General features: G+C 38.1%; 1 protein-coding gene across 1 annotated transcript in view; it reads right to left on the bottom strand.

Annotated features, from left to right (window-relative positions):
* Nucleotides 1-22656, bottom strand: part of cdh10b (cadherin 10, type 2b (T2-cadherin)) — a 60640-nt gene extending 37984 nt beyond the window's left edge. The window contains exons 1-2 of the mRNA XM_055176386.2: nt 22413-22656; nt 15007-15339 (exon numbers count right to left, since the gene is read on the bottom strand). Coding sequence (XP_055032361.1) covers nt 15007-15204 — 198 coding nt within the window. The 5' untranslated portion in view covers nt 15205-15339; nt 22413-22656. The remainder of the gene's footprint in view (nt 1-15006; nt 15340-22412) is intronic.
* Nucleotides 22657-24228: the final 1572 nt, after the last annotated feature.

Raw genomic sequence — 24228 nt, 5'->3', positions numbered from 1 at the left:
CACCGCCACAGTCTCTCAAAATCCCGTGGGAAACACTGGACCAATTGATTAAGGCTAATTCTCTATCCGATCTTTTTTTTTCCTTGTTCTAAAAAAATAATCCGTAAACACGAAACCACTGAAACCGACTGAAAGCGGTGTAGTATATATGCCGGACCAGTATGGGGCGCTGTAATTCTGCCACAGATATACACTGTACACGGAGAAGAAGACTTTGAGCATGCACATAACCAACGTATGGTGTTGTCCATTATCGCTTGTTGGTCACCACAATTGCATAGAAGCAATAGATTTTGCTGTAATAAAGCTAGTAGGCTTTAGTAGCTTCTGTAGCACGAACACAATCACGTAGTCCGCCGTTATTGTTGTTGCTGTTACGTGTGACGCTTCTTACACGTGATGTGATGACGTTTTCGCTTCACAAAATATACGGATTGGCTGTACACACGAAACTGCAAGGGTGTCGATTTCAGATTTATCCACTTTAGGACCCGGTTTCAAAAAATAGCGGTTTCACTCTCTCAAAACGCCGGATCCGTCTGGACGAAACGCAATACGATAACAAATTTAAACGTATACAGTGATATGCGTCTCCGTGTGGACAGCCCCTAAATAAGCTCTCGCAACTTTCACACCCTCGCAATATTGAATCAAAAATGAAAAGAGGCACCTGAGAGCAGGCACTTTTAGTTTTATAACGTTTTATAATGTTAGAAGTCAGGACTGATATAAAAACGTTGTGCAGTACATTACACATTAGATCAGTATATTTTTAGTCAAGCAATGACTCCATAAGTTTCATCTATTCAACATATGTCAAATACAACGTTATTCCCTTAAAACTGCCAATAATTCAATAAAAATTTAATAAAAGGAGTAGTCCGCCCTAAAAATGAGGCCCATTGACGTAGAATTAAAATAATTACTATATAGTCAATGGGGACAATTTTTGGGTGAACTACTCCTTTAAAGTATATACTGTATATATTGTTATATACATATATATATATATATTTTTTTTTTTTGTTATTTATAATAAGTGAAAGTTACTGTTTAGTGCACTGATGTCAGACTAATATTGGACAATAACGTATTGTTAAATTGTTAACACCCTGCCTATATAACATATCTTTGTCACATTATTATAAGTGTTTGATCACCAGATTTGAGGAATCATTGCAAAAAAAATTATCCATTTATATACAGTATATTATGTTAATGTATATAGTGTATTTTATGTACAGTACTGTAGTATATGTGTACTGTACTATAATATATTCATAAAATATCAACGTTTTTACTCCCTAATACCTGTATCGGTCCAAATAAAAAATATTGGACAATCCAACAATGGGTTAAAACAACCCAGCATTTTTATTGAAACAACCCAACACAGGTTAAATTACAAACCGACGGGTTGAGTTTATCTCTTTTTGACTCAATGCTAGGTTGAATATGTAACTTATCATTTTTTCAACTATGCTTCTAAATCTGCAGTTTTTCAGAGCATGAAGCGATATACATTATACACTATATACCCACGCTGTTAATATCATTAACACATTTAACACAATTCTAAATATAAAGCGTAAAAATATCAATTTTTGCCATGCGGATTGTGCGCTTTCTTGTTACAAAGTGCAAACAAATTCAGGCAGACTTGTTAAAAGCAAACTGTACCCTTGAGAATACAGTTTTTTTATCAAGAAACAGTACATTACAGTTCAATTAACACATCAAAATTTCATTGAATCTAAAAATGAGAAACGACTACAGCATTGCGAGGTACTCAAAGTAATTGCTTTGTTGGTTGTTTTTCAGCTTTGGACGCAATTCATTGCATGTCATGTACGAACCACACACATACAATTTTTTATTGCTACAGGCACATTAGTAACTTGCCTAATTGATTGTAAACCCCGTTTATATATTTATTTATTTATTTTCCAACAGGTCTGTATCACAATACGCCAGATGTGTTTTTTCCACTGCGTAGCCAATGCTTTCCATTTGGCTGCTCATTGGAAGCTCACTGGAAGACACGGGGTGTCCTAATTACTGCCAGCTCAAAAAAAAAAAAGAAATGAGGAAAACAACAAAAAATGGGAATAGAGAAAAATGAAAGAAACCCTCTAGGGACAAATTAAAAGCCATTTCAGAATAACACGTCTGTCGGACCGTGCAGAGGCCTTTTACAGTGACTCATGAAAAATATCAGCGATTTGATTCGTCCTTATAGACGTCCTGATTCAACAGTCCCTCTGTTCATTTCAAATGCACTACAGGGAGAATGCCGCGTGGCTGGGAATACTGATCGCCCGCTCATTTACTCGGGGAGCACTTTTTGGCACAAGACCCCACGCTCGGCGGCATCAGCAATCCTGCACAGATACCCTTTGTTTATTGGCAGGAACATTTCTCCGGTGTGAGGTTGCCTAAATAATCTCTGCCAGTCAAAAATTCGACCAGCTCCCTAAAGAGGAAACATGGAAAATGTGTGACGCGTGCCAGCGTTCTAGGCAAAAGCGTACTTTATTTGTACTTTCTTTTTTTAAGGATGTTCTTGATTATAATGAGCTAGAATGGTTGAATATAAAGTCAGTGTGGGTTTATCCCGGCCTTGCTTTCATTTGCCTTTGCTAATTCGCGTAGCACAAAATTAGCCTTTGACTCAGAGCAGCTTTAGGAATTAAATCCCCTGCACACACACAGTGGGATTGTCAGGCGAGCAGGAGAGAAATCATTGACAATTCTTGTCAGGTCGGTAGTGAACACTTGCTTACTGCTGCAGAGAGAAGATTGTGGAAATGAGAGCCCAAGCCCAGAATGAATACAGAATAATTATGTCCCCCTCCCGTTTATTTCTTTGTGTATATCTTGTGTGCACTCCGAGTATAAAAAAGACACACTCAAGTTGACTAACTCAACACGAACGCGCAGTCACTCCAAAAATCCCAACCCTTTTTGCCGTCTCGCTGTTTTGCGTTAATCATAAGGCCTGCACGGTTCGCTTGCCAGCTTTTTACTGTCACATGTCGAGGTTTACAACAGATTTCATCGCATGCAGACTCTCTACAGAGTTGAAAAGCTCGTGAACTCAGAATCAGCAGAGCTCTCTCTATCACGCTCTCTCTCTCTCTAATCTCCTCCGCTGGCTGTGGACTCCGAGTGGATAAGGACACGTAGTGGAACTGCTTCCATAGCCGGATGTTCCTGTGAGGCCTGACTTTGCTGTGACGGAAAGAAAGAAACATCTGCAAGATGTTTATCGTGTTTTGGCAGACACGTTTTTGCGTGTTCCTCGGCAGATTTTCTGCACTGTATTTGAATGGTATAAAACAATCATTCAAGCCCTGTTGCAGATGAGCTGTAGAGAACTGGAGTGTGCGTCTGTCGATGGGGACGTTGCCGCGGGGAGCGTTGCTGTCTTTGCTTATATCGTCTTTGCCCCTGGTTTTAAGAAAATGTTTGCAGTGATTTCGCAATGAACGGCTGCTAAGAGAAATTGTTGTAACAGATTTGTATATTCGAATCATTTTGTGTAATAACTTTGTGTGCCATTGTACCTCTTTACCATTTGGGGCTGTCTAGATAAGAATTTTAATGCCAGTATGTTGCTATTCTACCGAGCTCCTAAGGTGAAATTGGAGTAAAAAATATATAAAGTTTAGGTTCATGTGCTCACGTGAAACCTTCATGTGCAGAATTTATTTTTAAGTTTAATTTCACATGCGCATGCGATAGTTTCACTTGCGTACGCGAAACTAAACACAGTAGTTTCACGTACTTTTGCTCCATGTCCCCTTAGGGGCTCCGTACTATTCATAGCTTAATGGAGTTAAATTAAATAAACAAACTGTTTTATAATTAAGTATTAACTTTGTGTCAGATGTTTTATTTAACTCTTTCCCCACCATTGATCTTGTCAATTAAGAGAATACATTTCCCTACCAATGATGCTTTCCTGATGAGTTTTTATGATAATCTGTAATCCGCTCTTATCCTCTAGAGGGCGCTCTTACCCAATTTATAAAAAAAAACTGAAGCAAAAACTAATTTAACAACATTTTAAACTCTGTGTATGTTTTGATCATCGTTCAGAATCTGATCTCTAACAAAATAGCTTTGGAAAAATGCAATAATTTCAGCTTTTTGCTCAAATTTTTTTATTTTTTAAGAAACTAACCCATATTTTAGAGTTACCGAGCCCCTAAAGTGACATTGTATTTAAAAAAATATGAAGTTTAGTTTCATGTGCTCACGTGAAACTTTTGCGTGCTCACATGAAACTTTCATGTGCTTACACGAAACCTTAATGTGCAGAATTTTTTTTTGTTTAAAAGTTTAAACGCGATAGTTTCACGTGTGCATGCGACACTAAACTTTATTTATTTTTTGCTGCGTGTCCCCTTAGCGGCTCCGTATAGAGGTTATAAAAAGAGAACAAATAAAGATAGGATGAAACTTTTTTCCATTTTATTTGTTTGAAAGCAGAGGGCCTGCCCTTCCATTTTAATATATGTGTATGTTTATATATTTATAGAAGAAAAATTTCCTCAAAGGCATTTTTCAACTTGTGAAAAAAAAAAAAAATGCTGGTGGGAAAATTAAAAAAAAGGCTGACAGGGAATGAGATAATATTCGTTAGGTAAAATACACAAATTAGACAATTGTTAAGTAAAGACCATTGGTTGAGGTTATGTATAAACCCATGGGGCGGTTACCCGGACAGGGTTTATCCTAGTCCTAGACTAAAATGCATGTTTGAGCTGCCTTTTGCCCAGTTCAGACTGCACGATTTTAACCCCTTATTTTGACTCGCCGACAGGTTTTGAGAAATCGCAGACAAATGCCCGAAATCACAGGCAAATCGATGCTCATGTACGCGAGTGACAATCACACAGTGTGAATTATCAAAGACGTGATTTGAGAGAATCGCTGATGATTCGCGTGAGATATCTGGCATGCTAGATATCTGTCGGCGATTCAAAATCATGCTGTGTGAAATGTGTTTTAACCGAAAATAACATTGGCGATGACCTACAGCCAATGAGAGAGCAACATACAGGGCAGCTGGAAGTTAGGGGAGGAGTCTCTCCAACCATTTCCTCCATCATAATCTTTCTTTTTTCTTTCTGCTGCAAATTAGCACACAAGCAATTTGTATGGCAAGCTTCTTGCTGGCTACCATTTTGAATAATAATCCCAGTCTCACGTGAGAACTCAGGTCTTGCACGCGTGACCTCGCGTTGTTTCCTTCGCGTCACTTCTCGCGTACATTTGGTTGTGAGACGTAGTTTGTGGACCGGGACAAAGTTGTCTGCTATTCTTCCTATGGTAAAGTCATGCAGCGTGAAACCCCCTGTCGCCGATCCATCATGCAGTCTGAAAACAGCAGCGACTGAACGCTACCCCAGATAGTCACGCAGTGTGAAAAGATCTGTATGTTCGCAAAAACTACTGAAATGTCCTAATATAACTAATGCCTAGTCCTGGATTAATCTAAACCCTGTCTGGGAAACTGCCCCTATGACTTTCAATAGACTTTGATATCCAGTTAGTTTGACACATTGATGATACCTCGTTTGAACTGTGAAATAAGTAGAGGAGCCATTACTGATGTCTTTTTTCTTGCAAGCTCTCTACATTGTCAGTAAAAATAGGCATTAATGGTCCCAAGCTGCCATGGGGCAGTACCCTTTAAAATGCCCTAATATGCACCATTTAGGTACAGATATGTGTGCCAATATGTCCCTTTTAGGTACTAATATGAACTCTATGTGCAAAGCTGTACTTTTTGAAAGTACAATGACCCATTTTTTTGAGATATATTACAATTTATTGAGACATTAGCATACTAGATATCTAATGTGCATGCAGTCCAACGTTCTTTCTCTATGTGCACTGGGCACTTTACCATCCCCACTGCTACACAGACTCAGCAGGAAACATGTCTGCATTTACATACATTACGTACACCACAGCCTGTGTGTTTTTCCATCATACCCTTGTGTCATTTTTGCATTGTTTACATCTGTGCTGTTTGCCTGAATTTTTCTTTTTGCACTGTTTTCATGTACAACTGCATTAAACGTGTGTATATTGGGTGTGTATACATGCATAGTTAATTTCAGTTTTAGTTAATGGGGACATTTCACAAGACTTTTTTAAGATGTCAAATAAATATTTGGTTTCCCCAGAATACATATGTAAAGTTCTAGCACTAAATGTCATATAGATAATTTATTATAGCATGTTAAAATTGCCACTTTGTAGGTGTGAGCAAAAATGAGCCGTTTTTGGGTGTGTTTTTTTAAATTCAAATGAGCTGATCTCTGCACTAAATGGCAGTGCTGTGGTTGGATAGTGCAGAATAAGGGGCGGTATTATCCCCTTCTGACATCACAAGGGAAGCCAAATTTAAATGACCTATTTTTTCACATGCTTGCAGAGAATGGTTTACTAAAACTAAGTTACTGGGTTGATCTTTTCATATTTTCTAGGTTGATAGAAGCACTAGGGACCCAATTATAGCCCTTGAACATTGAAAAAAGTCAGATTTTCATGATATGTCCCCTTTAAAGTTTAGATTAAAGCTTACGGAGAGTTTTTATGTTTTGTATTCATTTGTATGTCACCACATCTGGTGAAATGACAATAAAGCTTACCTGAACTTTAAAATGTCTCTTGTCTCTTTTAGCTTTAAAGAAGAAATATTTTACTTCATTTATCATTTAGAAATGGTGTTTCAAATCGTGTAATTAGTTGACATTTGCAAAAGTGCCACACTCTCAGATTAGCACGCAGTCTCCGCAGTTTTCACTTTCTCACTTCATCGCATGGTTCTTCGCTCAAATGACTTCATTATTCTGGCGAGCTCTAATGAACCTGTGCTAAATATTTAAACACTCAAATGTGAGCCATCATTTTCCGCTTTTTTATTGATGCTCACGAAACGACCGAGATCATGTCAGTCTGTTTATTTCTTTCCATTAAGCGAGAGTATTTACGTGAAAGGGATCAAAAGGCCGATGCAGAGAAAGGAAGTGAACACGGAGAGAAAAAAGGACAGTATTTGCGGGTTTATTTGCACAATGCATTACGGGGCACAAAGAAGGTTAATAGGATTTTATTCACATCAATAGAGCTGATGTAGCGCCACGTGAGTCTCTGTCCTCACATCAAACTCCTGACGAAATGCATGAAGGCCTTTCTGGACGTCGGAGTCTCTATGTATAACGGAGCTGAGACTCCTAAACGACCCTAAAAAACGGTGGATGGCCACAAGTACTTAATGGGTTTTTGTTTTTCTCTTTTATTAATAGATAAATGTTCACGCAGTTCAAATATGAGTTTATTAAGCTTGAGTCATAAAAAAATCTGTTAGAAATCTGTTTCTTTAATCCTTCTTGTTTTGCATTCGTGCCTTGTGCTGGTTCATGTTAAATCAAAGCAGTAGCTGTTTCTCACATGACATGAACTAACTGAATTATATATGATGGTGTACTTTGCTCTTTTTGCAGATTTCTTATTTTTTATATTAATTTATGTTTCGGTTGTACCATAATGTTTCTTGCGAAATACACAAACCACATTAGTCAAAACGTTGGACACATCTACTGTACTCTACACATTAAGCCATTTTCACCAATTCAAGGACCTTTCAAGGACATTCCAGGTCCAATACCCTCAAATTCAAGGACTAAATGTTTGGATACATTTCAAGTGAGCGCAAGATTACATCATGTTACCTTTTAAGATACATTCCTACAGTTCCCTTTTGAGGGAACTCACGCTGCGTCACTGTGGTGACACTTTGGGGACGCCCCTAGGGGTAAGTGCGTCTGAATGTGTATATCAAATTCAACCAATGGTGAGGCTCAATGACAAAGACAGGGTGACGCAGGAGCCAGGAAGTATATCGCTATCTGAAATATTGCCAAAGATGGTGTTACAGGGACGCATGAAGTATTGCAAGGGAGACGCAGCGTCTCGTTCCCTTCTCAGGGAACAACAATTACATACGTAACCCGAGACGTTTTCATGTTTCAAACACAAACATGCAAAAAATCATTTTGGTATTAATAAAAATTCGCATAAAGAAGATATAACCATTTAAAACGCACAGTTTAGCACATGTGCTTAAAAAAAAAAAAAGTCTAGAATTTTTATGATATTATCCTACACTACACGGGGAATAATATGGATTTTTCCCAGAAAACTTTTTGCATGAAATAGATTCAAGCACTTTAATGACCTGTATATAGGTATGTATATTTTCAAAAACTTCCCACGGCCTTGATTTTTCCCCGTATTCACAAACGTTCAAGGATTTTAAGGACCTGTGGGAACCCTGACACCCCCTGCAATTCCCTCACAAGTGTTGACAAACCCCAGTTTAACTATTTTACATGTTTCAGAATAACAGTGGAGTCTTAAAAACTATGCAATATCACAAATAGAAGTATAGAAAATATATAGTTTACAAATTACTGTAGATTGGATGCATTTAAAATAGTTTTAAATGTATGCTGGGCAATGTCTCTCTACTACTTTTATATTTGTTAATTTAGATTCACTAAAGAAGAATAAAGCCCCCATTCATAAATATTTGTCTGCAAAACCGCACTTCAGATCAAAATTTAGGATCACAAGAAAGATCAATTCAAGTGTGTCCAACGTTTTGACTTTAAGCACCTTATTTCTAAACGCAAACTACACACTATAAACGCCTTGTGGGGCTGTTGTTTTATTGAAAATATTCTTTCTATTTTATGAATTATTTCTAGCCTTACCCTGGAAAATAAATCCTCTTTAAGGGCTTGTCTTTGACAAGAGGGCAGTGGAGGTCGTGGCTGGTTAAAAATAAATACGATGTCCCACAAGGCTCTGTAAAGGTGCTGTATTATCTTTATGAGGAGAACCATCAATGGACTTGATGGCCTCTCGCTGGGGCTTTAAGTACTCATCCGTCGGGTTGCACAAGTTTTCACAAGCCACACTATCTCTCTCACACATACGCAGTAGTAAGAAATAGGGGAAAGGAATACAAAAAATGATCAAGTCGCTCCATAGTGCTCTACCCAAAACAGCATGTGGCCGTTTGCTCCCCCTCGGCCTCCTGCAGTATTTATGGGAGCCCTGTGTCTTTCTGGCACTTTAATTGGGAGCGAGAATGGACGCTGGATGAGAAGAGGGCCAAAACCATGTGATAGCTGTCATGCCAGAGAAACACAGCAGCCAGGAAAAGAAGAAGGGATAGAAAGAGAAAGAAGCATGAAAGCTGGGAAGAGATCCAGATATCTGCTGATTTTGACACTTTCTTAACCAGCAGACTCTTTGCAGTCAAGGCTGTTTTGTTGCCTTGTCACGTCAACTTGACGCTTCGAGAGGCCTGAATTACAGGCCTTTTGATGTATTGATGTCATTCTCATTGTTTATTTAAAAAAAATATATATATATATATTATAGTATCTTGATTATTATGACTTTTGGTTCCGGTCTCTCAAACATGCATGGGAAATGTTGTACTAAAAATACTCAGTGCTATTTTTGATGCTGCTATTAAAAGCTACAGCAAATATTCATAGTGAAGTTTTAATCATGTACAGCATTTAATTGCAAAAATGTTTTAATTTTTCTGTAGCTGAAAGCATGACACTAGTTACATCAAGGTCATTGGCTTGATTCCTCAGTAGAGATTAGTGATATGTCAATATATTGCAGAGGCCGATATATCGGCCAATATTTGGATTTGTTTTAGTAACGGCATCGGACGATAAATATTTTCAGTCGGCCAGTAAATGTCGCTATTACTAAAATTTGATGTTTGTAATTAAAAGACACTCAAAGTGTGACTCAAAGCCAAAGTCTGGCAGACAGTAAAATGATCAAAAATTATTTCCTTTTTAACAAAGTGATGTTGTGTCACACACAACACTATAGTTCAGCACAATTCAAACAGTAAGATGTCAGATCCACATTAATAATAATAATAATAATAATAATCATAATTTATTTCATGGCGCCTTTCAGAACACCCAAGGTCACCTTACAAAAATATACAATTATGTCTAAAAGGGTATAATCATAAATGTTATGCATAACAAATGTTTATTTAGTTTAACCAATTTTCGGTGTGTCTCTTACCCCCCCCCCCCCCAATATGGGTCGACTACTAGTAGATATCCATCGATATCGGTATCTGGCGATATGTACTGTATAATGCAATGAATTTGAGCTCTGTGTATAGAAAATGTAAAGAAAAGTCAGAAGTTTAATGTTCGATATTAATGGTCATTATATAGATTAATAAAATTCAGAAAATATAATCTTTAGAATTCAGTTAATGCACCAAACTATTGTTATTGGTAGATATCAATCTGAATAATTAGCTACTGGTGGAAAACTCTAAGATCGGTGCATCCCTATTTCTCAGGAATGTACTTACTTATATTGTCACTTTAGATACAAGCATGTAAGAATAAAGGGGACATGTCATGAAAATCTGACTTTTCCATGTTAAAGTGCTACAATTGGGTCCCCATTGCTTCTATCAACTTAGAAAATGTGAAAAAGAACAACCCAGTAACTTAGTTTTGGTAAACCATTCTCTGCAAGCATGTGAAAAAATGGGTCATTGAAATTTGGTTCCCCTTGTGATGTCAGAAGGGGAAAATACTTGCCCTCAATCTATACTATCCAACCACGACACTGCTATTTAGTGCAGAGATCAGCTCATTTGCATTTTAAAGGACACACCCAAAATGGCACATTTTTGCTCACACCTACAAAGTGGCAATTTTAACACATTAATAAATTAACTATATTTTGAGCTAGAACTTCACATACGTACTTTGGGGACACCAACAATTTATTTGACATCTTAAAAAAGTCTTGCAAAATGTCCTCTTTAAACCAATTTGGCTAAAGGCTGTTGATGGCAATGAGAAATTTCCATCAAAATCATTAAAATAATTATTAAAAACTTGAATTGTAAAAATAACCCATAATTATTGAAGCAGAAATCCTTTAGATTCCCATCCTTTTTTCTAGTATCACAGTCTTAGGTAAGTTGAATTTCTGAACAAAATTCTCCACAGTCAGTCAACATACATAAAGAAGAGATGTTGATCTGTCTACAGTGCTCTCTACAACCCCTCTCTCACATGACACTTGTTTACTTGCACAAGATAAAGGCAGCAATGAAAGCCAGTATTTTTGTCGTAAAATTGGCCGTCGACAGCCTTTGCAGACCCCCCCCCACCCGCGTAGCAGAATTGTAGCTGCCGCTGTAAACTACTGCTGTCTGTGCACTTGACAAGCGTTCTCCTCTGATCTGACGCAAACTGTGAAGAGCGGTTCACTTGTCTTGATTTTAACCGAATCTCGTCTCGCCGGCAGGCCCACCTTTAAAACAGCATGTTGCACAGAAGCGAGCTACAGTACTTGACGTGTAGAGGTTTGACTCTCGACACAGGGAGGAGCATTTGTTTTGCTTTGCACCCGATCATTGGGACTGGTTGTACTTCTCAGAGGTTGATCTTTCAGAGCTCAGGGGATTTAAAAGTTTTCAGCTATGAATCATTTTAATGGTCATCGATTTTGTCTTAGCATTTTCTAAAAAATATGTAACGCTTTACAATAAGTTTGTTTTGTTAACGTTAGGTAATGCATGAGCTAACATAAACTAAGAATACTTCAACAGAAAGTAGGTTAAGATAAATGAATGTGATTAGCATTGGTCAGATACTTCAGTTTTGGTGGGATTTGATTTGTATATTTGAGTATATTTCATAGATTTGTTTATTATATTGTATCTGACTTTTGATTACAGGCATTGGGAAGAGAGGACAGTAACACCGTTGATTAAAAACTCTAAACTGGCATTGTAGAAAATATTTGCTTTAGTCTAAAAATTGGGCTCAGCTTAGTTCAGTGGTTCCCAACCTTTTTCCAATCCAACCTCTCTCAAATGTTCAAGTACACCCACCTGGAGCCCTCTCTAATGTTATGTTAGGGATGTTTTTGTTCGCTATGGGGTGCTGTTGAGTCTTTATTTGGCCACAACTTTCTCTGTGTGTCAGCAAATGGAATGATTTTTGGTGAAACATCTTATTTTGACACATATTTTGGGAAAATGCTTTGAACATTTTTCAAAAACTCAACAATACACTGTGGGCAAATTCACAACCCTTTCGTTATGTTCGTGAAGAAAACATCCAAAAAACACATTTTCAATATAAAAAGTGATTGTAGACTGGATTTTTTAAACCTTTTATCACAGTCTTGGGCATGTGAAAGATTAGTAACAACATTGGGTTTGATGCATTGCTAGTGTCTGTGCAGCATCAGATTTAAAAAAAATTCTCCCTCATTTACTGTTCGTGGCTGTTTTTGCCCCATTAACTTATTCTCTATTGGTTTGTGTAGTGCTACACTTCGTGTGTTCTCTGCTTTCTTTTGGAGTATTTTTTTCATCCTCTTTTATAGATCGGATAGGGGGCCCCATACATACCTTCGCCTTGGGCCCCCAATTTGCTAAATCCGCAACTGGCTTTGGCTGTATTATTCCAAAAATTTGTTTGTTTAATAATTTCATGACACAATCAACAAAAATATCTCTGTTACAAATGAACACTTGAAGTTTGTTTGTGGGACCTACCGTTATTGTAAAATTACAGCGAAAGTAACGGGATTGCAAAAGTTACAGCTTACCCCATAATATGTTAGGTTAATTGTAACAAACAGAGGGTTTGTTGTAACACCTGCTAGAAAATGTTGTTTAAACACAAATAGTACAATAAAATTCTAAATGTCTATCTGAAAGGGGAATATTGTTTATATATCTATAATAGATAGATATCCACACATTCATCCATCCATTATCCTTCATCTAACCATCATTGTTTTATGCATTGATGCATATAAATAGTTTTTTTAAAGGTTGCACAAAAAATATATTAATTGTGAGTTATTTCCTCTGATATTGTATTAACAGTTTAATTTTGATTAATACAATTTACATTGTTTGAATTTCATTATCATTGTATACCTGAGGCTTAATTGTTACACTGTGTGACAACTAACCCCACTGTGTCAAAATGTTTTCAATCCCAGCTGTAAGCTACTACGAGTTGATGACAAGTTTCAAATGGTTTTATGTTTTAGGTAACAAAACATTGATTAAAATGTCTAAAATGTTGGATTTGGTGACTTACACACCCTACTCAGAAATTGAAAAAAAAAAAACAAGATGAAGATATTTACTTCCATGCCTCCAAAACTCTCTTTGTTTAATATCTTAACCAAAACACATAAAAACCTTTCACAAATTCACAGGAAATCATCTTCTGATAGTAAAACCAAAAGCACAAATTGCTCGGCCCTGAATAAATATGTAAAGTAGCCGTGTTACAATTAACCCCGCCCTAGTTTGTGCCCAGCTCACCGCTACATGTACGGCAATCTGAGCCCCCAAACCCTTCAGCATATACTTGGATACTAATAATAAACATTTTACATAGGGCTGGCTGGTCGATATTGACCAACATTCATATCTCGATAATTTTTTTCCAAAATTTTGCATAAAATGCTTTAGATAATATTGCACACTTTATATGACATCACGAATGTGTCAGGTCTTAAAAGACCAATTAAATCCCCTCTTACCACTCACATTTCACCAAATCAGATTTGACTTTGGATTTTAAACTCCATGGGTCTCATTTATAAAACCTGCATAAGATCCTTACTAAAAGTCTACGTACGCACAAAAGCCAAAAATGGCATACGCCAAAAAATATTAAGACTTATAAAACAAAGCAATATTCCCTTTATAAATCAAAGATCACCTACAAGTGTGCCTACATGAATCATCCTCAGATCCCACCCTCCAAGCACATTCTCCCATTAAGTTTGTTTTTTGTAAATCACAACCTTTGCGCGGAAACTGGCTTATAGCCGCATTTTCTGCGTACGCACGCTTTATAAATAAGACCCCATTTGACCACACCCATCAATTGCTTCTTTGGTGGTGTTGTTCTAGCCAGACTACAAAACCCTTAACCATTTTATTGCTTTGTCTAAGAACCTTTCAGTGTTTTTTTTTTCAGCTAAATTGTGTGGTGTACGCATATTGGAAGCATGCACATTACAGTCCTTGTTATCAGGTCATGGTTGTAAGCTTCTGAGTTAATCCATCGCAACCATTTCAATTTTAGACCATCAGTGTCATTAAGGGTTATTATTGCACTTTGTATCCCACACATTGATTAATACTAATAGCTTACATCTTTATTGATTTTGTTGTAATACATTATTTGTTATAATGTTAAAAGCATCATCAGCTAGGTATGAGTTTATTTGATGTTTGTGATTCAAATTCATAACTAACCCTTGGCTCATTATTGCTTATTTTGCTTTAATGGAAGTCCAACAGACATTTTACTCTTTCACTTTATGTTGGTGTGCAACTAATTCGAGCGTGGTTTTCGCAACACGAAAGGTCGTGAATTCGATTGGCAGGGAACACATAAAGTACTGATGAAAAAATGCTGTGGAAGTTGCTTTGGTGAAACATGGATGTGTGTGTGTGTATCGTAATTTAAAGGAACAGTATGTAAGAAATGTATATTAATTAATCATAAAATGGCCCTGATATGTCACTAGACATTAAGAAATCATTTTCATTTCAAATACTTATCACTCACAACAGTGGTCTGGCCAGGATATTGTCATTTAAAAAGTGGAGTTACAGCCCTCAACTGATGTTTATATTGTCATTTTGTGTTTTGGCCACCAGTTGTGTGATTGCAGTACCAGTGTTAGCCACAAGTTTTGTGATTGCATTATCAGTTTGGGCCACAATCCTACATACTGTTCTTTTAAAATTAGTTTTTATGTATATCATAATTTATAAATCAGGATGTTAACTTCCTTGCAGCCTTTGTAAAAAAGCCCTCGTAATAGCCCTCAATCTTTATTGTTTTATAGAAAGGCCCTTACCTTTCCGACATACTGCTTTCCTGTTCCTGTCCACTCCTCTAAGAGAAAGAAACTATTCCACATCCATCCTCGTTTAGTGCGTTGCAGAGTCCGTCCATCCCGATCCGACGTGCTAATTCCAGGCACGGGACGGATCAGTGCACCGCTCCAGCCCGGCAAGCAGAACAGCAAGAGGAAAGTAAGTTGATTGATTAGCATTGTATCCGATCACTCCTGGAGAGTTCACGATAAGGAATCAATTAAGGAACAGAGCTGGGTGTTGAAGATACTGCTGAATGGTGGAGCAGACAAAATGGGACATCTTATCCTTAATTTGCTTCAATTCTGTCAGGCCTGCGAAAGAAAGAGGAAAAACATTAAGATGCAATATTAACTGCAAGCTTCATTAAAGGCATAGTTTGTCTTGTCTAGTTTGCCTTAGGGGTGGAGTTGCACAGATTAGCACAACACTTTATACTTTCATGGTGGCTGACAAAAGTCATTCTGGCTAACTAGAAAAAGAGTCGATAATATTGATTGAATAGCATACACAAAGGAAAGGCCAAGGATGCAAAGACAAAAGGTGTTGGCCAGCATATATTTGAAAGACTCACAAACTGCTTAGAAACGTCTAAGATGTTTCATTTGCACGTTATGCTTTCTTTCCAGTTGTGGCACACTTCACGAGAAGTCTGCATCTAGTTGCAGCGCATTTCTTAAGCGTCTGTGACAAGCACCAGGGCTTTTTTGGCGCAGGCCGATTAGCTTTAGTGTCGTAGCGTGCACGCTTGGCTTGAGTGACTCAAAATTAAGAGTAGCTAGCAATTTGCGCAGACCCCGAGCTCTGTAAAGAGCCCCCAGACGCTGGGTGGTCTTTAATTGATGGACTTTATTAGCCTGAACATCTTTAAACATTTGCTTTCCTTGCTTAGATCTAGATTTGTGGTTTGCCCGGAGGATCCCAGAACGCAGGGATAGTCAAAGAGTCAATAGAGAACCCCGTGTGCGCGAAATGCTAATTACGCAAACCTTGCCGGCACAAACTCGCGTAATAAAAGGAAAAGCGCCGCTTGCTAAAACAGTCTGTCCTCTAGGAGTAGTTCTGATAGGTAATTTGGAGGGTGTATGCATAATTTATTGGCTTTGGAAGTTAATCCTAATAAATCTTTCCTCCCTCATTTGACGAGAACCCATTTTGCAGGAGTCTGTTGGAAAGGCCACAGAGTCAGGTTAGCCTGACAGGCATTCATTACGGTCCTCATCTCCAGGGGCTTCACAAGCAAACGAGGAGCAGATTCATAATGTTGCGCCGTTTTTTGTTTAACGATCCGAATCAAAGGGAAGAAAGAAAGGGGCGGCAGGGGAGAAGCGAAAACGAAAGAAATAAAACACACAATGTGTCAGTGGGGCCATCTGAGAGAACAAAGCGATTCCATTCTTTGTCTATGAGCAAATTAGGGCTTTGGTTCTGTTTGATGTGACTGAAGCTATGCATGTAAATGAACATTATCTTGTGAATACGAATCAAATAATTTACTTAATGAGAGATGGAAGAAGTTAGGAATTATTCACTAGGCAACGTTCGTAAGTGTGCCGACTACCGCTGGAATCGCCGGCTCTGCTAATGGCGCTAATGAATCCTGTCAGCCGTGGCTGAGGAGGTCTTTTGTGCCACAATCTTCCATTTAGGCGCATGTTTCAATGCAGATCGGGGGTGGCGAGTAGGGGAACTTTGACAGTCAGAAGGTCCGCGAGTCTTCATGAATGAAACATGAGTGAAACAGGCTTTGACTTCGGTATCCGGTATGAATCACACTCTGGCACTTATTTAGATTGGGACTGGTAGGTTGTGTATGGAAAGCTCCGCCCACGTTTTGGTCTGGCCTGATGGTCATGCTGACGTTACTGACCACACAGATGCATGTAATCAACAGCTGGCTTTTAAAAATCTGCTCAAGTCTCTGCCGTGACCTTGACCGACAGAACCAGATAAACATCCATCTGCCAGTGTCATGGTCCACAACCGTGTTGATTGATTTAATGGTTTCTATGACACGTCTTGCATCTGCAGTCTTGCCTCAAGGGCGAGCATGGACGACGGAGAAATAAAATCGAGATTTGTGCGTGCTTATCCAAACTTTTTCCAACATTGATGAAACCTGCTCAAATGATTGGTGGTTCAGATTGTTCACGATTGACATTCGTCTCACTAGTAGCTGTTTCATAGCACAGGCGATTTATTGGAGTTCTCAGCTGTATCAATTTTGTCTCAGGTGTTTCTTTTCATATTTCTTCCAGACATTTGTTGATAAACAGTAAGAATATAAGGCTATAACATTTATAGTATAAACTACAGACTTGGGAGCAGTTTAAAACATTGTCTTGATCTCTTTATCTTGAAACTCCAAAGATTCGCACATGTGGGAATTCAAGTGCTCTTAGGAGAAACATCCGTGTTCTTGTAGCTAAACCAGTGCAAGGCAAAGGTCATGAGCTTGAACCCAACAGACCACACATACTGATAAAGACATGTATAGATTGAATTCACAGTACATTGCTTTGGATATGATGTCTTCCAAATGAACAATCTTGGCTTGACTACTCTTTCCAATGATTGGCTGCCACCTAACGTTTTTTCCCTTGATATTTGCATAAAGTAGAGAAATTACCAAACTTTTTGTTAAAGTCATATTTTAGGGGCTTTGTATGCCTTTATTTGGATACTGGATAGTATAGTAGAAGAGAGTTGACAGGTAAGTGTTGGATGGAGATAGGGGAGCGGGAACGGCTAAGGACCGCAGAGATGGGAATCAAACTGCGGGGGTAAATGTCGGTGCACTAACCACAGAGCTATCACCGCCAACACTACCAAACTTTTTTAAGTTCTGGCCTACCCCTAACGATTTTTCCATTCCACTGTCAGTCCCACAATGCAACACGGTGAGCTTGAAGTACTCCTTCCATATGAATGAATTGAAAATCCTTGCTAACCTAAACCCATTTAGCACCAGTGGACATGTACCATAACTTGTTGACATTGGCGCCGAAAAAATATGCGCTGCTTTGCATGCAGTGGGAAACCGGGGTTGTCCATGCATTCATTCATTGTCCAACCATGCAAAGTCTACTCAAACGATCTGTTTGAGAACTGACAATCTGTTCCTTAGGGTGCTTTTGTTTTATTTAGCCCGGAGATCTGCGTTATCAAATCACACTCAGTACAAGATTTTTACATAATAATGGAGTGCGAGGCACTGCTTATATATCCGTGGAGACATTCACACTGAAGTGTTGAGACTTGCCGAGAAAGGAAATTGTGTATTTTAGTGATGATGTTTTGGTTTACAGATTGACAGTAAGCCAGATATGTTTATTTTTCTCCTGTTATCACTTGCGCTGTTAGTTTAGCCTGTTCACATCAACAACATTCTGGAAAAAATAGCCCAAAAATGTGCACGCCAATTTATGCGTGGTGATTCTCATGATTGCATTTTCTAATTATCATTCAAGGCTGTCCTTGAGATTTAATAGCATTCTGGATATTAATCTTTGATGCTTCGTGCCTGTTAAGCATTGGTCCAGCGTATCTTATTTTTAAAATGCCTCTTACCGAAAAAAAAGAGCAAACATTTTGCCAGATGTTTAGGACCGTCACTTCATTATATCACTTTGATTAGCGCATCATAAGTTGTTTGTGAGACGCATAGAGGGAGGATCATTTAATCGAATGAGGAGGGATGCAACCAGGGAATCTTCTCACATGTCCTATGAAGGGCATCTAATTAGTGTGTATATGTGAATTTGGGCGAGCCAGTTGATGCATAATGGGGTAATGGTATGTAATTATGAATTAATTGGTAGAAAGTGCCGGTGAAAACTCTGCACGGCTGACCTCTTGATCCGCGCGACACTGAAAAACATTTCACACTGTTCTAGTGGCAATGGACGAATGACAAAAGTTCAGCAAAGAGGATTTTCGTAATTTGCCATCCTGATGGACAGTGATACACCGCTCAAGTCTGCAGGATCAGACCGCTACACACACACACAACACAGGCCCGTGACAGTCAGTCTATGTAATTGGCGTAGTCCTGTCTGCAAGGTACCGCTGTATTTCTCCTGAGATTTATAAAAGCAGTCTGGGGCAGCGTTGTCTTTAGGGAATACATCTGCCGGAGTTCAACTCGGCCTCGTTCACTCATGCTATCTGGTTCCAAACACCTCTCTCGCTCTTGCTCACTTCCTCGCCCACTCGCTCCCTTGTATATTCCCCCTTAGACCATATCAGACACGGATCATTTAGGGAATCTGGGTTATTTCTGTCTACACCTGACTGTGTTCTGATGAATGTCTGAAGCCATATTTGGGGTACAGCAGCTCATCTCTGTGCATCTGTTTTACTTATTGCTGGAGGAAAGTTTTTTTGTTCTGCTTCTGTTTTATGTGACCTTGAAATCTTTGAGACCTAGAGCTTTGAAGGAATAGGACTTCATTACTACGTGGAGATCCTTAGGAAAACGTCAATGCAGGCACAGTATAGTCTGATATGCATTTTACACAACCATCTGACAGCATTCTGGCAAGGCAACACAGGCTTTGCTGCAGTCAGATAGGGATGCACGGTTTGTTTTAAAGATGAACTGTATGGTAACAAACCTCATCCATCACTTGATAATAAAATTATTTTAAACATCTGCTTGGACTTTTGCCAATGCATACATCTGTATACATCTGTAAGCAGGTGTGTGTGTTTGTGGATTTATTGGGGTTTTAAAGGGTTAAGATCATTCAGCTTCATAGCTGCTTAGCATCGAATTTTGTGCCACTTGGTGGAGCTAACTCTCTCTCAGAGAATACAGTACAGTATAAGTCTCTCTTTCTATCTATTTTTCTGTCTCTGTCTCATGTATATTCTCATGTGTCTTCATCTAAAACAAAATTATATATATGGTTTTCTATTGCACTTTAAAGATTTTCTTAAATGTGTAATTTGTATTTTGTCCATTAAAGGGATAGTTCACTTTAAAATGAAAATTCATATACTCATCCTCATGTTGTTCTAAATCTGTATGAATTTCTTTTTTCTGATGAACACAAAAGAAGATATTTTGAGAAATGATGGTAAACATACAGCAGTAAGTGACCATTGACTTCCATAGTAGGAAAAATATATTTTGGAAGTATTGTGATAAATGACTAAGAAAATATTTTGATAAATGATGGTAAGCACACAGTTGACAGTACCCATTAAATTCCATCAGATTTTTTTTTCCTACTATGGAAGTCAATGGTCACTATCTGCTGTGTGTTTACCATCATTTCTCAAAATATCTTCTTTTGTGTTCATCAGAAAAAAATAAATTCATACAGGGAGTAAATGATGACAGGAATTTCATTTTAAAGTGAACTATCCCTTTAATAAATAAAAAACAACATAAAAAACAGTCAATTTACATGAAAAATCACAAAATATTGTTTTTAGTGTAGGCTACATTAAAAAATCTATAGGCATAAAGCTTTGCCTCGAGACAAAATAATTTGCCAGTAGAAAAAATATTGAGTTATACAGAAATTTGTTTTATTTCTTTATATATTTGTGCTGGAAAACAAGATAAATATACTGATTAAGAAAACGCACGATGACATGGTTTAGGAAATGTGACATAATGACTTATGTTGAAATATCATACAATCTGAATTTGATATTTTTTTAATCTGGCCTTTCACCAAGTAATTTAAATTCTTGTCATACAGTAACATTATAAAATTGAAAGCGCTGTTTTATATGAATGTGTATAGCATAGCTCAGATTATTTGGCCTTGGATCAATTTGGTAAGAAATCAAAAGAAGCACTCGTGACTGTTTTGTCTCATGAGGAGTTATGTGATGTTGCTTCTCTCAAAAATACGAAGAGCAGAACTTTAATTTGCAGTCTCAATATAGAAAATATAGATATTTTAGGAGATCTAATTTATATACTTGCTTATATCTTTCCTATGGTTAATTTAGCCAAAAATCTATAAACATTATCTCCTTTAACCTCCTAGGACCTGGATGTCCACATACGTGGACATCACATTTTTTTGTTGTTTGCACCATAATACTTAATTCTGTGTAACTGGATCCTCTTATACACAAACATGGACAAATACACTGCTTCATGTTCTTTGAAAAATATTTGGTTATTACATGTATTGGTTCTTCCTAACCCCAAAATAGCTTGTAGAAATCTGGAAAAAAAGACAAACCAAAGCTTGGGTCTTAGAAGGATAAAGACCAATTTTGGTTGGTGAAGTATAAAACACAAATATAAAAAACTCTCTTTTTTTATATAGGTCTGTAATTATCTAGACAAGTGTGCGTACTGTATGTGTGCCTATTGGTGCATGTGTTGTCAGTGATGGATTCGGTGTTCACGAGCTTCAGCGTGTGTTTCCAAGTGAATCGTTTTGCATGGAGAGATGTTATAACTGCGACTAATTTAGAAACAGCCATTAAATGCTGAGGAAATGTAACAGGCACTTTAGAGGTTAATCTGTGTTGGACAATAATGACTGTTCACTAATGCCCTCCAATATAGAGATTCACTTTATCAGACGTATTAAGAAAGCAACACTGCGTGTGTGCGTGTGTGTGTGTGTGTGTGTGTTATGTTTGTGAAGAGTGAGTAAGTGACTAGGTACTGTAGGAGATGTGGGGTAGGATCTTTCCTTGTCCAATTCAATACATATTTATGAAATATTTCAGCATCTCTTTCTCCAATGCACACGCACACACCGAGAGAAGGAGAGTTTATCTTTGGACTGAGCTACACTGTTAAAACCGCTGCCAAATGACACACAGGTCAAGGCAATAATCTGCTTATCAGAATCAAGCAAAGCATTTGTATAATTGGAGAAATCATATCAGAGTGATATTCAAATCAAATTACAGCCGAGCCTGAAGTTCACAGACTGTATTTTGTTGGTAACATTAATGATTTTAATCACATCCCTCATCCCTTACCAGAATATCAGTACCTGGACGAAACAATAGAGTTGCTGTTTTAATTATTTTATGAGAAACAATTCCACAAACAATTCATATAGCCTACAGTAGCCAAGAACAGACATCATTTATAAAAGTAGAAACAAACCACCTGCCAATCCGACCCAAGAAGACTTCTCATCATTCTCATATCACCACCAAAACAACATTAAATAAAGCTCGAAGTCCAACCAGGATGCTCTGTCTATTCATCTCAGTCACTTTAAAACCAACACACTTTAGTGATTCTCCCTCAATACGCACAGTTCAGAAGGTCCTTGAAAGCCAACATCACAAAGAGAGACATTCACAGAAAGAAACTGAATGAGCTTATAGCCGTCTTTAGTGAGCTTCTGCATTCAGCCACCTGTGAAATGAAACTAATAAATCATCTACTCACACTCTTTCCATCCCTCTTCTGCGTCTTTATCAGTTGTTTAAAATCCGACTCTGGCGTACTTTAATCAGATATTTCCCCCAGCGTAAAATGTTCTCCACGGGAACCGTTCCAAACGGGACAGTAACGATAACCTTTAGATTGGGCGAGCGAGAGGGAGAATTACGTACGTGACTGCTCTCTTTCCGGACTCTGCTCATCCGTCTGAGAGAGAGTGGAGGACCGACGGCGCACAAGAGCCACGGAGCCAGAGAGGGAGGGACAGAGAGAGCGAGCGAGAGAGGGAGAGTGAGAGAGGGAGAGTATACCTTCATTTTCAATTTTCCATTGCTTTTTTGGTGTGTTTTGGGTATAGTGGTGTATCTCATGAGCATAAGGTTGTCACCGTCTCTCTGTTTCAGACTGAACATTGTCCTCAGGCTTACTTTGTGTGTGTGTGAGAGAGTAAGCAGCTGTCTGCCTGAGTGACGGCTCTCCGCTGCCTTTGATATCCATTTCTCATTTCACCCCTGCCTGTCTTCTCTTCTTTGTTTTAAATCATTTCAAACTGTATTTGGTCACCGTACCTTTTCATTTTTTGTTTGTTTGGTCAATCCAAGTATTATTTTTCATTTTATCGCTCTTTCACTTTTCTTTAAGTGTGAGGGTGATGAGCCCATGATTAGGTGTCGCAGATGAAAGACGGCGGAGAAAGGATTGATAAAAAGAGAGAGAGAGAGGCTTAACTCCCCTGGAGCTGCGCTTTTGACTTGGCTTGCCAGATCGTTGGGGTGCATAAAAAGACACTGCCAAGGAGAGAGAGAGAGAAAGAGAGATGAATGGAAAGCGAGAAGGAAGAGGTCAAGGAGATGAGGGCCACAGGCATTAGACCACAGGCTATAGATGGCAGTAGCGATCCACTGCTAATGGACGTACCATGATAGATGGACGCATCGATGCTAACCGTCCAAAACGATCCGAGCTTGATCTAATCAGGGTTCAATGACAGTGGAATGAAGGAGAAAGAGCCCATAATAAGTAAATCAACACCGGGAGAGAGAGGTGGGAGGTGGGGTGGATGATGTCCAGGCACTCTACAGGAGTCTATCATTACTAGCGCTCTTCTTCAGTTCATATCGCTTCATCTTCTCATCATAGATCAAACCAATGGAGAAAAGTGATGGAGTTTTCTAATGGTGCAAAGACAAATTGAAAAGATTCCTGATGCATTTGACTTTTAAAGAAGTAGTGATAGACCGATATGTCGGCTTGGAGCATTTTATCTGCCCATTTTTGGAAAAAAATCAGGTTCTCCGCAGCGATGCCATAGGAGAACATTCAACATCTACAAAACCTTTCTAAAGTAATTTGTAGTGAAAAAGTTCTTCAGGCTACCTGTATAAAATGTCATGAACATTTGACTGTTTTTTAGAGAGCAAAATGTTTTTTTTTTTTCTGTAGCATTGCTGATTTAAAGAAACTAAAGGAAGTTTATTTATTTATTTTTATTTTGAACAAAAATTGGTTACACTTTACAATAAGGTGGTAATAGTTAACATAAGTAAATGCATTAACTATATATGAAATCCATTCAGCTGAACTCCGGGTCTGGCGCTAGCACTTTTAGCATAGCTTAGCACAATCCATTGAATCTGATTAGACCATTAGCATCACGCTAAAAAAAATAATCAAAGAGTTTCAATATTTTTCCTATTTAGAACTTGACTCTTCTGTAGTTACATTGTGTACGACTTACGGAAAATTAAAAGTTTCGATTTTCTAGGCTGATATGTGGACTACTCTCATTCTGGCGTAATAATCAAGGACTTTGCTGCCGTAA

The sequence above is a fragment of the Misgurnus anguillicaudatus genome, chromosome 4 (assembly GCF_027580225.2).
Source record: "Misgurnus anguillicaudatus chromosome 4, ASM2758022v2, whole genome shotgun sequence".
Lineage (NCBI taxonomy): Eukaryota > Metazoa > Chordata > Actinopteri > Cypriniformes > Cobitidae > Misgurnus > Misgurnus anguillicaudatus.
The sequence above is the reverse complement of the archived record's forward strand: the minus strand, read 5'-3'. Positions and strand labels throughout refer to the sequence as shown.